Genomic DNA, 16,725 nt, shown 5'->3' with positions numbered 1-16,725 from the left:
TGTGAAATATATTTCAAATGTGCTTATAAATGTGAAAATATCAAAATATATCCTTGCTCGTGGTGGAAAAAAAATATTCAGCGCCTTTTCTTTTTTTTTACTTCAAGAGGTCGTGGAATTGTGCTCGCTATATACAAAGACAAAAAGACAAAGATCCGCCCCCGTATTTACTTAACAGACTGTTGGGGCAAGTGCTGTTTAGTAGCACCTATGAAGGCCGGCACGGCACACGAGGGGGTGGGTGGCCAGCACCACGCCCGGCCGTCTTTGTCTCCCCAGTGGTGATGTTTTTTACACAACGCACCAGGTACTCATTTGAGGCTGAGTCGACCTAGGGGAGGCACAGGACCGGTTCAGATAATCGTCACTGGTGTTGGCCATAAGCGGGAGTCGAACTCAGGTCGCCGAATATCGTAGAGCAGCTCACTAACCGCTCGTTTCAATATCTGGCGAGTTCTTACAAACCCGGAGTTCACAGATTGCACATTTGTGGTTTTGGGCTCTGCCGCCTGCAAGTGGGCAACCAACTGTGAGATTTTATCCGAACTAAGCCACTTATAACGCAAGGCATTCATGAAGTACCGGGGCAGCAGGGTACCCCCAAAAGAAAGTGCCTCCCAGTCCAAGTTTCAGCAAAAGGAAACTCAATCCTGTTCCCTCGTGCTGCTTGGCAGATCCAGCAGTGAAAATGTTGTCATTCTTTGCCGAGTGTTAAAACAAACGTACTGCCTGCGAGCAGATGTTTAACATCAGACGGGGACCGTCTTTGGTGGATTATTCCACTGTGTGCCAACATGTGGATTAATGACCAAATTAACCCGCTGGTTATATACAAAACATCCCTGTTTAAAAGCAGAGCTTCCCTTTGAGACCACTGAGTGTGAGTGCATTTATCAAGGCCAATTAAAAAGGCATGAATAACGTAATTTTGCTGACGAGTAAGGGAAGAGTTCGGGAAGGGAGAAGAACAAAGATTTGGATGACAAAGGAATATGTCAGCTATTAATTACTCTCAGCATCTACATGTAAATTGGGCTAAGTGATCCTTGCCTTGGCTAGTTTCAGGTAAATTTCATTTTTTTAAACAGGCTGATTATGCTGATTCAATTTAATCATTAACAAGTGAGGATTTTTGTTTTATTACATCAAAATGTATTTAATAAAATGGGAGAGAAAAATAACACCTGATACATTTCGTTTTAGTTGCCAGGCCTTAGTTTCATCATTGATTGTGTTAGATCGCGTAAAAAAAAACCTGTATTATGTAAATTAAACTGCAAATTCTAATACTGCCTTTGGAAATTACATAGTGTTACAATATTTCAGTTGCCAATGGATTATTCATGTTTTGCTTTGAGGGGTGCTTGTGACTGATTTTAAAGAGATTCAGCTGCCACAAATGTTTTGTTGATATAAAGCCAGGAACAGCAGAGGTGCACACAGTAATCCTACACGCTGGAGAAGGGGTTTATGGGTCAGACAACGGTCATTATGTGCCTATGACACCCACCTGCAGTACTATGAGGTGGCCATGTAGCGCAGCAAGTCGGTTTTCGAGCTCTCTGCGGATGTTTGGGTCTACGTGTGGTAGTGCAGCGGTTAACGTGACCGGAGTTCGATTCCTGCTCACGGCCAACATTGGTGACAACTATCTGAACCGGTTGTGGACCTGACCAAGGTTGACTCAGCCGCAAATGAGTACCTGGCGTGGTGTGTAAATATCACCACTGGGGTGAAAGAGGCGGTCAGGCGTGGTGCTGGCTACTCACCAACTCGTGTGCCGTGCCGGCCTTCATAGGTGCTCACTAACAACACTGGTCCCAACAGTCGGTCAAGGTTATACAGGGGGATCTTTGTTTTTCCCTCGTATGCCTGTAATCCAGTTTTCCCCCGACATATAAACATACTCAGTAATGAATTAGCTGAAATCCCAAAGAGGATTTCAAAGAGTCTTGAGAATCAACAAGGTTACATGGATACATTAAGAACGTTTCCAATACTTATCATAAGGTTGTGATCATTGTTCTTGATTAAATATATCTGTCGGTTCCTTTGTTTTATAACAGGCATATTACATGACACTTACATAAGGCACTTACGTAACTCCGCTGAAAGAAAAAAACTTCCGCTATTCTTCTTCTGTAATAATCTAGGTTTCCCATTAAAGTTTTTGCCAGCAAGACATCATCGCACATTGGCTCGCGTGGGCGAAAACAAACGTGGCTGACACTTTCATTGTGATCTTGATCGTAAACAAGCTTTGCGTTGAGCACGTTCGTGCTACGCTGCTGCTGCTGCAACTCCTTTCAGGTATCTAACTTTTGGCCCTCGCTATATTGGTCCTTATGAATTTAACAAAAAACTTTGTCAACGTGATGAGTGTTCTTGTGAAGGTGTAGTGACATAGAATTGGCATAGCGCTGGCTGCTGGCAGGGAAGAGGATCTGCAGCTTGTAGCATCCCTGACTGACAGCAGGCCACAGTGATAGGCCCGAGAGGGATCTAGGGAAAAGGTTACGGAAGGGACACGTCGAGAGCCCGCTAGTAGGTTCCAGAAGGGGGGTGTGGCCGGGGGCGGAGCCAGGCCACGCTGACAGTATAAGAGGGGCCCCGGGAGGGGACCTCGGGGCTGTCGTTTAGAGTGGGATCCCTGTTGTCGTTGCTGCTGTTGAAGAACGTCGCCATCGCCACGGTCGTCTCGTCGCTTCGTCGCTGTCGTCTCCACTTGATAATAGCGCTGCTAGACATAGTTGGCTGTCTCGGTTCAGCGTCGTCTTTGTCAGATGGCTAGCGTTGTGTGTAGGCTCGCAACCAGTGTAGAGTTGCGTGTAAGACAGAGGGTGTGTAACAGTGTAGGGTGTGTATTGTATAAAGTGTACAAAGTGTGCTCGGTTTAATTAAATAATTGCCTCCAAGAAGTTACGTCTCCAAGTCAGTCACTACAAATGTATAAATGCAGCCATTTGTTTTTTTCCCCTTAACTTAATCACATATAAGTGTGCACGTGTGATAAGCATCCCAATTTGCCACCTGTGTAGACATCGAAATAAGTAGTTGAAACAAATAATTAATATTTAAATATTTTCTACCACAATGAGAATCTATACTCACACATACAATTGGGTTTTCATTGCAAATATGGATTTTAAAAAGGTAGCGTTTTAAGATCAAAATTTACCTGTTTCTACTTTAATAAATTGGGTAATTCGCAGCTTCCTAAATTTCATTCCCTTGAACGACCACTGCTCGCTTTATGTACTGTGAAATACATTGAATTTACAAGTAGCATCCTGGGTGAAATCCATCATTTGTGGATTGTTTTTCATAAAAATGCTACTACTTGCATTATGAATGATTGTATTTAGTGTGATTGAACATCACTTATTTTATTAATAAAGTGATTGGGGAAACCCAGTGTTGGTATTTAAAACATATATAACTTAAATATATAACAGAGGCTTGACAGTGCATGCACTAGGATTCATGCACTGTCGGCAACTAACGTATTCTTCACAGGATGTGCGTTGCTGGAATAAACCCCACTGCTACAATACAACAGTGAAAACGTAGCACTGGACATAAATGCTCTTTTAGCTTTGATGCAGGCACATTTCAACCTGAGGGAGGGGGGGTGGGTGAGTAGAGGGAACAGCTTGTGCAATTATACAAGTCCAGTGAAGGGCAAGGCTTAGTCGTAACCCCATTTCCACAACGACTTAAGACAATAAATCATCGTGAAGCAAGGAAAGACCGGAGAGGTAGTCAGGACCATTCGTAAGTCAGTTGTCAAAATCACAGTCAGAAATTAGTCAACCTGACCACATCTTGAAGTGCACATGTTACATATTCTCTGATACTATTTACAGAATTGGGCTATTGTGTGCCAGGGCCATAGCCAAAACTCCACATTTAGAAATGCATCGCTATTAAATTATTAAAAATTCAGCTGGGTTAGGTGTGAACTCATTCAATCATCATTGATGGGTTCAATAAAATGACTGCCACAAAGTGGGAAGTCAACTATGATTGTAGAAGGGAAAAACACTGGTGCTGCCATTTGAATATGTAATTATTATTCACTAATAATATCTGTGCTGCTATTAATAATAGCTGTGCTGTTATTTGTGAATAACACAACCCATTACTGATTTAGGCATGGAGAAACATTAACTTTTAAATTCACAAAAGCGTTTCGTTCACATATGTAAAATATATCGCATGTGAGTTTGCTCTCGCCGAGCCACAAACAAAGAAAACGTTATTTTACATTGATGTTCCGGGACTTCCAGTCAACATTAATGCACTTATATGATTTGTCTTCTGGCATAACCACATCTTCAAGATTGCATCTGCAGGATCGTACACTGAGCGCATCGCTTGTTGAATTTGCAAGCGCAGCTTGGCTTGCTGCAGTGGTACATGCAGATAAAATATACAATCTAATTATTTTGAACCCTCGAGTACCTTCAATTTCACTTGTTGAAGTTACAAGTTAGGAAAATTCCAGTGTTCAACAACAAAAAAGGTTCTGATCAGCAAATACTTCAATAACATCTGCACTTCTGGATAAATGACTTTGAAACCCTGTGTGTGCCATTTGTTATAAAGAACATACAGGATAAAATTTGCCGTATCGTTACTTCAAAAAAAAATCATATTTTAGACTTAGCATGCCTTTTAAGTGTCGGCCCTCTGTCAATGATGCATGTTAAGTTACCGCTTTAAATCAGATCTCTCAAACTGCTCTACCGACCGCTGCCCACGCTTACACACGGCCTTTACGAACGCTGTGCATCGAGGAACTCCTGGTCAAGCGTCAAATGAATGACCAAAGTAAACATACAGTTCTCACGTTTAGTCAGTTGCTTTTCAATTGCCATACAGAAAAGAGAGAGAGATTGAGAACACGACGACGTTATGTTTAATCCATGTCGCAAACCAGACTAGCTGTTGGGTGTACAACAATGAGCCAAGTTTAATATTCGGTTATACTTTGAAGAAAATATTTTTGTTTCTAACAATCACTCAAGTCAAATTGTTTTCATACTCAAGTGGTGAGCGGGCACTTGCTGTGTCTGCGCCCGCGGTTGTCGAATTCCCTACCATTGGAAGTTCGTTTATCCAATAATGTGGATACTTTTAAGTCTCGTCTTAAAACACGTCTTAAGTCAATGTATTCTATGTAGCTCTCCTTCTCTCTTGGCCTTTCATTATCCTTATCCCTACAAGGTGCCTTGATACATTAGTGGAAGGCGCCGTACAAATAAATATAAATAATAATTATTATTATTTACTCTACTGACAGCTCCGAGTCTAGTGATGGACTTTCCCCGCGATTCAAAGGTGGAGGTCATCCTCTCCGTAGGATGGGACACTGTAGACTTCTCACCAAGTGGCACTCATTTTGTCAACCCCAGGGAGACGATGACCAAGTCAACCCCCAATCAAGTTTTGCAATTGTGATTCGAATTGCTCTGAACACAGTGCCACTTGTCCAGATATGTGTGCATGTATAAATTATATAGGAATAGACACAGGCTGCCTATAGAGGAAAAGTAAAACATATAGCAGAGACGAAGACATCTGGCCAGCATGGAGGAGTAGGCAAAGATACCATGTAGAGCAGCTCTCTGAAGTTTTCTCGAATGGAGGCTCTGCTGCCACCAGAGGCATGAGCGGGAAATTATTTGGGCTGCATGTTTACTTGTTTTTTTTTTACTTTTTACTCGTGGGAACTAGAAGAAGAAGACGATGGAGATTGTAACTCCGCAATCATGAGCTCACGCCGGAGGTGTTTCCTAATGAGCCAGCTCAGCGCTGCGCCACGCATGCTCGAGGGCGTCTTTCGTTCGCGGACGCGCGCCGGGCCTGCTGAGACGAGAGGATGGTGCATGAGTTTCTGCAACTCGAGAGCCACGGAACGGCTGACTGAAAATATGCACGGCACATTCTGCAGGCCTCCGCCTGTGGCATCTCTCCAAGGCGAACACGAAATCAAACAGAAGAAACCGCGGCCAGCCTAATCCAGGGGATGTGGCAGCGTTACGAGGGGGTAATCCAAATGGTCTTGTGCTGATTGAGAATGACAAGGCGATGTTTTGCAAACGCAGATGGCTCGTGCAGTCGTGGCTGGAGCGCTGGGCAAGCCTCAACACACACACTCCTTGCAAATTCCGCAGCAGGTCACGCGAGAAACGTTGCCATTTGGCACCAATAAAGTGGTGGTCTCTGAGCACCTACGTGGGATGATGGGTGTTGTTTCTGCTCAGCCATGCTTTAAAGTAGAGCTACTTTTTTTCGGTGAACTTTGGCTATCTTGAAATCTGTGCGATAGGCCTGCCTGTGATACGTGATTGCGGTAAGGCCCTGCATTCAAAAGGGGCTCCGAATTATTAACATGCCACCAATCTCATTCCGTGGAGAGCAGACCGTGGACCGCAGCATCCGCGATTAGCGTCGTTTCTCTCTCGCACTTCTCCCCCCCCCGCCCCCCCCCCCCCCGCCCACCAAAAGGCTGCCCGGTGGTGTGCCACCCGTTCCTGCCGGTCACTTGGCTGCACGGTGGCCAGGCGGTAGCGGCGGAGAGGGATGCCGATGGCCCTGAGTTTGCGGGGGGCGGCCGTCTGCTGGTGCTGCCGCCCGCGAGCGCCGGCCTCCCGGGGCACTACTCCTGCTCGCCGTCGCACGCCCACGGCAACGCCTCCTCCTCAACCTCCTCCTTCGCCTCCAGCGGACGCCTGAGCGCGAACGTCACCGTGCAGCCCGCAGGTCTGTGAACGCCGCGCCCGGAAGCGTCGACCCGTTATAAAAGTCAACGCTAGGAAGAAAAAAAAAACGATAGCCCAACGCGTTTAACCTTTCCATTCTGGAGCACATCCCATCCCTCCTGCATGGACATCGGCTCTCTTGCGCCCTCACCGTGACAGGTGGTGCTAAAGATGACCCGAACCATTATCGTCCTCTCCAAATCCTTTCCCCTCTCATCAAGATCTTTGAGATCTTAAAATGACAATAACAAAATCTACACTGGAGAATGCTCATCTCTATTAATGGTGGCCCTGTTGCAAGGTTAGGAGCCTCACTTTGAGTAGGGTACCCACTGTTTTGCTGCCTGCAAAGTGGCACTCGTTTTATGAACCTCCGATTAGCACGGTTGACTACATATGGTGCAAAAGAGGTTCAACATACATACGTACATTACCTCTCTACTCTTCTACACTGACCAGTTGGCTTGGAAGAGATGGGAGTATTCACACTTTCATCCCACCACATACGAACTACCGGTCGATTACCTGTGGTGCTTTCACTTATGCTGCTGGGTGGACAGAGGTGGAAAGTATTTAAGAATATTGCTCCATTGTTTCAACTGCCTTGCCAAAGAGGTCAAACTTGCGAATTCTTGACATATACCTTTCTATTCTTATACATTTAAAAGCAATAATCGTAGCCTAAAAGTGGGTCATTGACTATATAGGAAACTCAACATTTTAAAAGTGGATTTGGTATTGTACCACTGGCTATTTTAAAACTCCAGAAAATCCAATTATTAGAGAAGAGTTTAACTTGGCTGGGAATGGGTATTGATGTTGGCTTGCAGTTGACAAACCTGCCTTTTCCCTGTGGCTTGCATAATCAGAAATAAACTGCAGAGGAACATTAACGAGAGGCAGCCAATTCATCATAATCATCATCTCCTGAGCACGTGTGTAAAATATTCAAATCAATAATTACCGCACCATGTCTATTTAGGCATTGCGTGATTGCGATGCTGACAATTTACAAGTGAAGATTTAATTATCCGTGAAGCCAATTGATTCAAATTGAGGCGACCTGTGTAATGCTGTTCAGCACAGAGCACATGCAAGCAGTTTTTAAAAGTTGAAGTTCTCTAAGAATTCCCGCATTGAATACATTCACGATGAATATGCGTGTTGATAAGTGTTCACTTACACATCAACACCAGGCTCTTGTGCCATGTACTCTGGAGAATGCCGTGAAGCTTTGCCATTTAAATATGTGGAGGCTGCATGTATGCTCAGACTTTCCACTACCATCATCATCACATCGACCAATATTTAACATGTTCCTAACAAGTGACTCAGAGCAAGACACACAGCAGCAGCCCAGACTTGGTTGGATACACAGGGTCTCAGCGGCGCTGGTTCAGTCAACGTGCTGTTTTTAACATGTGCGAAGGGAGTGTACGGTATTAATTTTCGTTATGCTTTGAGGCAGATGTAAAGCATGTCTTGTAACTAGGGGTTGAATGATTCAACTGCTCCGCCGTTCGGGGGAATTTTCACGATTCAGGATCACGATGCAATCCAAGAATCGATACTTTTTGTTTTTACATTACGGGGAAAGATAGTACTTCACCTCCAATACTTGCGGGGGTGATGCAAACCTATTACTTACAGCACATGCGAACCTGAAAGCGTTGATTCCTGCACACTCTGCGATGCGATGCATGCGTGTATTGTGACCTTTTAAAGTCATCAATGTTAAGCGATGACTAAATGAATTGTTCCACTCCTGATTATAATCAATCATAGCAGATAGTGTAAGGACTAATACTCGGGAGTTATTCGTAATTACTGATTGTGTAGGCAACACAGTCGCGAGAAGCATTCCATAAATAACAAAAACAATTTACTCGTCAACAGACAGTGGTGTGAATCTGTATAAGTGCTCGCATTATATTTAACTATCAAGTTCAATACGTCTGCCATATCTGTAGACTTTAACAGAACCGTGGTTTACGGCACACGGTGTTGTGAATCAATTCAGATTTCGCCACACCAAATTGCAAGCAGCTGAGTGGTGGCCATATTGTATAAAATTGCCCGTTGTGCAACATCGGCGCTCTCACTGTGAAAGCGAATAAATACGGTGGTTCAAATTAAGCTGAAGATGCTTAACGTGCCGTAAAGTGATGCCTCATTGAACACAGGAACAGCCTCTCACAGCCAATGTTTGAGTCACAGGAAACTGGAAATTGTCTATCCATGAGGTCTTTGAAAAGCTTTTGTTCTTTTTTTGTAATGCCCCATGTGGTTTTCTGAAATAATAGTCTATGATACCAATAATAGATATGTACATGCGTTTGGCGGTTTTTCGGAATTGTAAAGCAACATTGATTTTTAACTGTGCAATGTGAAGAAAAAAACTATTGTTAAATAAATAACGGATGAATTAAAAACAACATGCTTTTTGTTACCGTGACTGAGAGGTAACACACGACTGACCTTTACCAGGGAAAAAAAACGGTACAATAATTAAAATCAATCGGTCATTGCACAAGTCAGAATATTACTAATTTGGTAAAACATGTAGGGCTGTCATTTCAGAAGCTCTGAGTTCAAATCCTAGCCACCATCATCATGATCAAGATGTTAATGTCATCATGGTGATGATGACGACATCATCATGGCAGGCTGGGTGGTGCAGTGGTAATGTTCGTGCCTCACAGCAAGAAGGACCTCGTTTGGATTCCCGACTCGTGCCTTTTGTGCAGAGTTTGTGTGTTCCCCTGTTTTGCATGAGTTTCCTCCGAGTTCTATTTCCTTCCAAATCTTATAAGAACGTATTATGTAACTAGTACTGGCCAAAACACCCCAATGCTGAAAATCTGCCGGCAAATAATAATTATTCAATAGGGATCACACATAGCAACAGCATGGCCCCCTACTGCGTAAAAAACACTCGGCAGGAGCCTCCTTAAAAGGAGTCTTGAAACGCAGTGAGGGTCTCCTGGGCAAACAGGCATCATCGTAAAAATGAGAATGAGGCGGCGTTTGGTGGGAGGTCAGGCGTGTTCGTCGTATGGAGAGACTTGCTCCTGTCGGAGGCAAGACTGGAAATCGTTCACAGGCTCAAAGCTCGTTTTTGCAAGGGGACACTTTGATGTTGGTATGCTGAATCACTATGAAACAAACACCAATTCAAAAGTGAATATTATATTTATCGATATGGTGTTATCATTATATCCATTTGGGTGGCTTTGTGGCAGTGTGTTTTGATCACAAGAGGAAGGTGATGAGTTTAAGTCTCTGCCAAGGTTTGACCCAGACCAACATCCCTCTGGAATCAATAAAACGAGTACTATTTTGGGAAGAAAACAAAAGAGTGGTTTTCCTATGGCACAACGGTCCCTTTCCATAGCAGTGTGGAATGTTAACCGCATCCCCCGAGACGCCGCCAACTGCGGTGTGTGTCGTTGCTCGTTTTCACAAGAGAGCACCCCCCCACCACCCCCCCCCCCCCTCTTGACCTCGCCTTCGCCGAATTCGCCACGACACAAACGAGGCGACGCACGACGAAACGGCGAGGTGCGTTGGCCGCTGACGTCGTCGCCGACGGCAAACGTTTTTGTTACCCAGAGCACCGGTGGTTCGTGAACGACACGGCCAGCTGCCCCGCGAGCTGCGGGAACGCGAGCGCGCGCGGCGCACCCGCGCCGCGGTGCGTGCGCGACAACGTCACGGTCGTGAGCGACGCCTTCTGCAGCCTCCTGCCCAGGCCGCAGCTGCCGACCAACTCCCCGTGCCCAGCCGTCGGCTGTCAGCCATGGTGAGCTCCTTCTTGACCGCTTACGGAAAAAAACAAGGAAAAAAACATGCGCGGCCCCCGTTGGCGAACCCGGGTCCAAGCGAGCCGTCGTAGCCGTCAGGCAAAATGCGCTGTGTTGACGTGTTTATATCTGTGGATGGATGATGTTATGGGATATATGCCAGTGCTATTGGGCAAGGTGGAATTGTGGCAGTGTTTGATTGATATGCAGAAGTTCACAAGTTAAATTTGGGGTAAGAAGTCTACTCGGTCGAATTCCCTACTGCTGACTCGGAGCCCCGAGCAGAGGCAAGCGCTTGAGAACGGTGACTCGACACTGATGTGGGTTCCAGGGCTCCAATGTGGTAAGCATTGCTACATCACCTTTGTGGTGAGTAGACTCTTCACTAAGACTCCCATAGCCACCTACTTCTCTTCTCTCATGACGGATGCCAACAGAAGGCAAGCTTAAATATAATAACGTTTTTCCTTTTGAGAGCAAATAGTTTGGCAAACCTACTATATGAAATGAGGTGCCATGCTATATCACACAAGTGTAAGTTATTGACCCCTCTTCTGTGCGTTAGAGATCATACAATGCTGTTAACAAGCACGATCTGATGTTTTTCTGTCAACGCGAAACGATCAGCTGCAATAGCTGCATAATCAAAACCAAACGCACAACAGCGTTGGCCCCGCCATGAATTCCCAGCAGTGCGATACTGTGTCATCATAAAGTCATCCAGAGTGGTTTGATTAAACCATTGATTGAGTGTTGCTTTAGAACCGGCCGAGTGGCGCTCAAGATGAATATCTCGGTCTTGCAGGGAGGCGGGGGGGGAGGACTGTGAAATAATAAGAGGCAAATTTCACAACAAATGTTTAAGTGCAGAAACCAAAACACATTTGTTTCAAAGGTTGACAAAATGCTCACGCGGGTGCAGTAAATTCAACGTGGTGCAAAGGTCACACGTTGAAAAAACGTGAATATAAAATGTGCCAAACAATAAAAATCACAATAAAATGTAACAGGCCAACGTTTGCGCAACAGCATTTTCAATTCAATCAATTTTTAATGAATCAATTGATATGCTTTATGTTGTGTAGAAGTCACGTGCGGGCGCAATCTTAGTTTCTCATCACTTTTATCCGTAATTTCCAATTCGCGAGATTCACCGTGAAATTAAATGTGATTTTTCTTCATGGGGAAGTCGACGATACGCCATAGGAAAATTTCCAGCATCGTAACCTCTGCCTTGTTAAAGTGTCCAGGAACAACAACAAAATTACCATATTTTCCATTAATACTACATTATGGCAAGAGAAATATATAAGAATCTTATGCGTTGGGTAACGGCCCTTCTTTGGAGGAGAAAGAGAGCGTTCGTAGAGATTAACTTACAGCTAAAGATGCCACTCTCCACTCTGGGGCCCCTGAGAAAAACAACTTCAGCTCAGAGTGTGCTTTGTATCGTAAAAACAATTGCTCATAGTCGGAAGGCTTTGACATGGAAAAGAAAACCAAACTTATTTGATGCCTTTTTAGCCAGATTAGTAATATCAATACCATCTTCATCGTTGTCTTTATGTTCACCGTGACGATAATTATCTTAATTATCGCTGAGACAAGGGGGGAGTTTTGGCACTGTGGTTAGCACACTGCGCTATGAACCCAGCATCCTGAGTTAGATACCCAGCAACGGCTATCATAAAGCTGCGAGTGATATCTGAACCGGTCGTGAGTCGCCCTCTTCACCACCCTGCATTGACCGACGTGGTGGGCGCCACGGTGGCCAGGAGATGTTAACTACCTCGCCTGGTATACAGGTCATGGGTTCTATCCCTACCGTTACGCCTGCTCTATATTTGGAGTCTGCGTGTTCACTCTTCCCGTGGACACGTGGATTTTTTCTCCGGGTCCTTCGGGTTTTCCCTCCGCATTTTAAAACAAGCCTTTAGATTATTTATATGTCCACATGATAAGCCATTTAATTGAGCTATCATTTGTGCCCAGGTCGCTTCTGAAAAAAAATATACATAGCTCAGTGGGCCTTACCTGATGAAATTAAAATAGTTTATAGCTTATATAAAATACCCAAATATGAATTTTAAAATGTTAGCCGCTTCATAAACAACCACTTAGAACAAAATAAAAGTTATTTTCTTTCCAGAGTAAAATGATCAAATGTTTAAAAAAATGACCTAAAAAGTACTCCACTTAAGAATAATTAACAAGACGATAATACCTAAAACGCCTAAAATATTTTACATTCAATTGTCTTGTAATAAATAAGGGAACATTATAGTAGGTATTTTTTTTTAAAAAGTGCAGCTACAGAATCACTTATGTTTAAATAGAACCACTGTCAGACATTCCCCCGGCGTGTCCTGTCTCTCTCTCTCGAGAGAGAGAGACACAGAGACAGAGACGACTCCTGAACACGGTCGCGGCCCCTGTGCGTGCAGGTGGGTGACGGGGCCCTGGTCTGACTGCTCCGAGGCGTGCGGCGCAGGCGTGCGGGTGCGAAGCGTCGTCTGCCGCTCGCCGGCTGGCGCCACCGCCCTGCCCGACTACAGCTGCAGGGGGGCGGAGCGCCCGGCGCGAGCCGAGCCCTGCAAGCGCCACGGTTGCCCCGAGTGGGCCGTCGGGGCCTGGGCAGAGGTGGGGATGGGGGGGCTGGTGGTGGGAAACAACCGGGCGTGGTGCTGCTGCCCCCCCCCCCTCCTTCCCCACAGTGCCGGATGAAGCTAGTGCGGGGCCTGTAGCATTATGTTATAAGTAAAAAAAAACACACAAATATTAAAAAAAAATTAACTTGCATAGTAAAGTCATTGTATTTTTTCATTTGCTAATAATAAATGCGACCAATCGCTAACCTTAAATACCCAGTCGTTCATACAAGTTTAAGGCGGAATAGTACTATAGTAATAGAGCAAGTGTAGAATCACTGAAGCGGAATTGCTAGCTTGAAAGCATTTAGCGCGGGGACATTGAAAGTGCGGGGCCAATAGCATTTGTAGCCACTTTTGCTATGAGGATCATCCGGCACTGCCCCCCTCTCTCTGTTTGTACACCGCTCTGGTGTTGTCCTGCAGCACGAGGAATTGGCATCGTCATTGTTATCGTAATTATCGTCATTCATCATAATTATTGTTGTTGTAATATTCATAACTACGATGGCTCAATTGCATCGTCATCTTTGTGATCATGATGTTATTATGAATGTCATGATACATTTCATCATCAGTGTTGTCTTTATGTTCATCATAACAATCATTTTTAGAATTATCATCGAGGCAGGGGGGAGTGTTGGCACAGTGGTTTACCGTACTGCGCTAGGAGCTCGGAAACCTTCGTTAGATTCCCATCAAAGGTTAACATGAATGGCGAGTGTTAGATGAATCACTCCTGTGCCCCCCTTCACTAACCTGCACTCAGCAGTGTCGTGAACTATGGACAAACATTCTCCACAACTGGCAGAGGTGGGGAAACCTTCCTCCTGTGGTGGATTGACAAAGAATGTAAAATGTATGTTACATTAGATGTTTAATGTTATTCTTCTTTGGTTCTTTCGGTAAAGTCACGTAGAATGAGAATAAAATAATAAATTGATAAAATAAAATAACACAATAATATTCTCACGACGTTTCGGCCACAACACAAGCGGCCTTCGACGAGACTGTCTGGTAGGACAGCGCTGTCCTACCAGACAGTCTCGTCACTTCACCTGATGAAGGCCGCTTGTGTTGTGGCCAAAACGTCGTGAGAATATTATTGTGTTATTTTATTTTATCAATTTATTATTTTATTCTCATTCTACGTGACTTTACCGAAAGAACCAAAGAAGATGAATCCTTGCAGTCACGAAAGCTTTAAATCGAAATTTAATGTTATTGTTGGGATAATGGTAATTGTTTTCATGATCACTGAAATCTTACTTATCATTATCTTTAGTATATTATCATCTGCAACAACACAAAAAAATTGTATCCATGAGGTATTCGCTGACGTCTCTCTGGTCTGTGTGGGTGTGTGTGCAGTAAGCGGTAGTGTAGTGGTTAGCGCGCTGCACTACGAACCTGGCGAGCCGGGTTCGATTCCCGCTCACGGCCAACACCAGTGACGATTATTTGAACCGGTACTGGGCCTCCCCTAGGTTGACTCAGCCTCAAATGAGTACCTGGTGTGGTGTGGAAACATTGCCACTGGAGAGACAAAGGCGGCCGGGCATAGTGCTGGCTACCCACCCCCTCGTGTGCCATACTGGCATTCATTGGTGCTAACAGCACTTGCCACAAGAGTGTGTTCAGGCTATATGAGGGATCTTTGTTTTGCAGTGAGCATTGGTCAGTCATCTCGGTCAGTCAACGCACGGCACCTGGGTGTGTCTCGTGACCTGCTAGCGGGCTTTCGACGCTTCATGTGGCCTTAACGTGCACTTGGCCTGGCACAAACGCCGTGGTGACGTCACCGCCACTTAGTGGCGAACGGTGGATGTTGTTGCAGTCAGCTAGTTCTTAAATCACTGCACTACAATCCCAACAACTCAAGTTCACAAGCTGCTCACAGATAAGATTGGTGACGAATATCTAAACTAGTTCTGGGCCTCTGCTATGTCGATTTATCATTAAAAAGAGTGCCTGGTGCAGTGTGTAAACATTAGCAGTGGGGAGACAAGGTGGCCGGGCATGGTGGTGGCCACCTACCACCTTGCGTGCTGCGTTGGCCTTAATAGGTGCTCGCTAACACAACCTGTCCCAAGTCTGTTAAAGGCTTTACGGGGGGTATGTTATTTTCTTTGTGCATTCAGTGTACAGGCCGGTGCGTTGGACTTGGCATCGGAACTCAGCATCGGAGAGTCCTCTGCTTCCTGCACAATGGCACGGCTGCACCTGAGGGCGACTGTGCCAGCAAGGCAAGGTGAGATAGCTTTCTGTGACTTCGTAAACCTTGGAGCGCAACAGGTTTCCCATCGTAACTTTCAATCTAAAGGTTGGCCATGATGTGCTTTAAAGTTTTCCCTATTTTCTCTTGTTTTTTTTAACGTGTTCATATCTTTTTGATGTTCCCAGCACGACAGTAAAATCAGTGGTCAAGTGTTTTTTTTTATATCCCCCTGCCTTTGTCTACCAGCAGCATAAATAGGCAAACCACAGTCGATCTGCAGGTTGCTGGTGGTAGAATAAAAGTGTGGGTACTCCACAAGACGCGCTGACCAGCGTGGAAGAGTAGCCCAAATACTCTCTCGAGATGCTCTATAGAGCCCTCTCGAGTGGGGGCCCTACCGCCAGCAGTGGACGTGAGCCGTGCACTGCAAGGCCGCACCCTCACCCGCACGTGCGCGTCAACCTCTGCCGCACGCAGGCCCGGCTCGGTGCAGAACTGCAGCGTGGAGGCGTGCGCCGTGCAGTGGCGGACGGGCCCCTGGGCCGTGTGCACGGCGAGCTGCGGCACGCACGGCTTCCAGGCGCGGCGCGTGGAGTGTGCCCATGTGCGCACGGCGCGCCCCGCCCCCGACGCGCACTGCGCATGGCAGCACAAGCCCGCGACGTGGCAGCGCTGCAACATCACGCCCTGCGCCACGAGTGAGCGGCGAACGCGCGCGCTCGCACCCGCGTGCGTGCGCGAGCTGTGCTAGGCAGATAGCATCTCACCATGGTGTTGAGATGTTAACTACCTCGCCTTGTTGACAGGAGATCGTGGGTTCGATCCCGACCCTGACTCCTGTATATTTTGGAGTTTGCGTGTCTCTCTCCGTGTGATCACGTGGACTTTTCTCCGGATCCTCCGGTTTTTCCCTCCACATTTAGAAACATGCCTTTCAAGTATTTAGCTGCTATGCATTTCCACATGATAAGCCACTTTGTTGAGCTATCATTTGTGGCCAGGTCACTTCTGAAAAAAATTAAAAATATTTTATAGTTTAGTTTAGAATGATCAATCTTTCTTGGGTAGCCTTGTTGTCGCGGGCTGTTAAATGTTCTTGTAGTTGTCCACCTGCCGTATTTGTGAATTGAGGAACCTCTCTCATGCACTGCTCTACAGGTACGTCGACAGTCATCGTACCGTGGATGTACTGGCTCCTGCGACAAGGATATGCAGCTTCGGCAAACTAATTCAGAGCCGCCACTGCAGCTCTTTTAAGCAGCGGCAGAGTGCAGCTTTATCCTTGTGAA

General features: G+C 45.6%; 1 protein-coding gene across 1 annotated transcript in view; it reads left to right on the top strand.

Moving 5' to 3' along the window:
- Nucleotides 1-16,725, top strand: part of LOC116941887 (ADAMTS-like protein 1) — a 42,678-nt gene that overhangs the window by 20,084 nt on the left and 5,869 nt on the right. The window contains exons 7-11 of the mRNA XM_032953211.2: nucleotides 6,514-6,768; nucleotides 10,380-10,569; nucleotides 13,015-13,210; nucleotides 15,360-15,469; nucleotides 15,914-16,134. Coding sequence (XP_032809102.1) covers nucleotides 6,514-6,768; nucleotides 10,380-10,569; nucleotides 13,015-13,210; nucleotides 15,360-15,469; nucleotides 15,914-16,134 — 972 coding nt within the window. The remainder of the gene's footprint in view (nucleotides 1-6,513; nucleotides 6,769-10,379; nucleotides 10,570-13,014; nucleotides 13,211-15,359; nucleotides 15,470-15,913; nucleotides 16,135-16,725) is intronic.

Source organism: Petromyzon marinus, chromosome 13 (assembly GCF_048934315.1).
Source record: "Petromyzon marinus isolate PM22_M1 ecotype Great Lakes invasive population chromosome 13, UKy_Petmar_22M1.pri1.0, whole genome shotgun sequence".
NCBI lineage: Eukaryota > Metazoa > Chordata > Hyperoartia > Petromyzontiformes > Petromyzontidae > Petromyzon > Petromyzon marinus.
The sequence above is the reverse complement of the archived record's forward strand: the minus strand, read 5'-3'. Positions and strand labels throughout refer to the sequence as shown.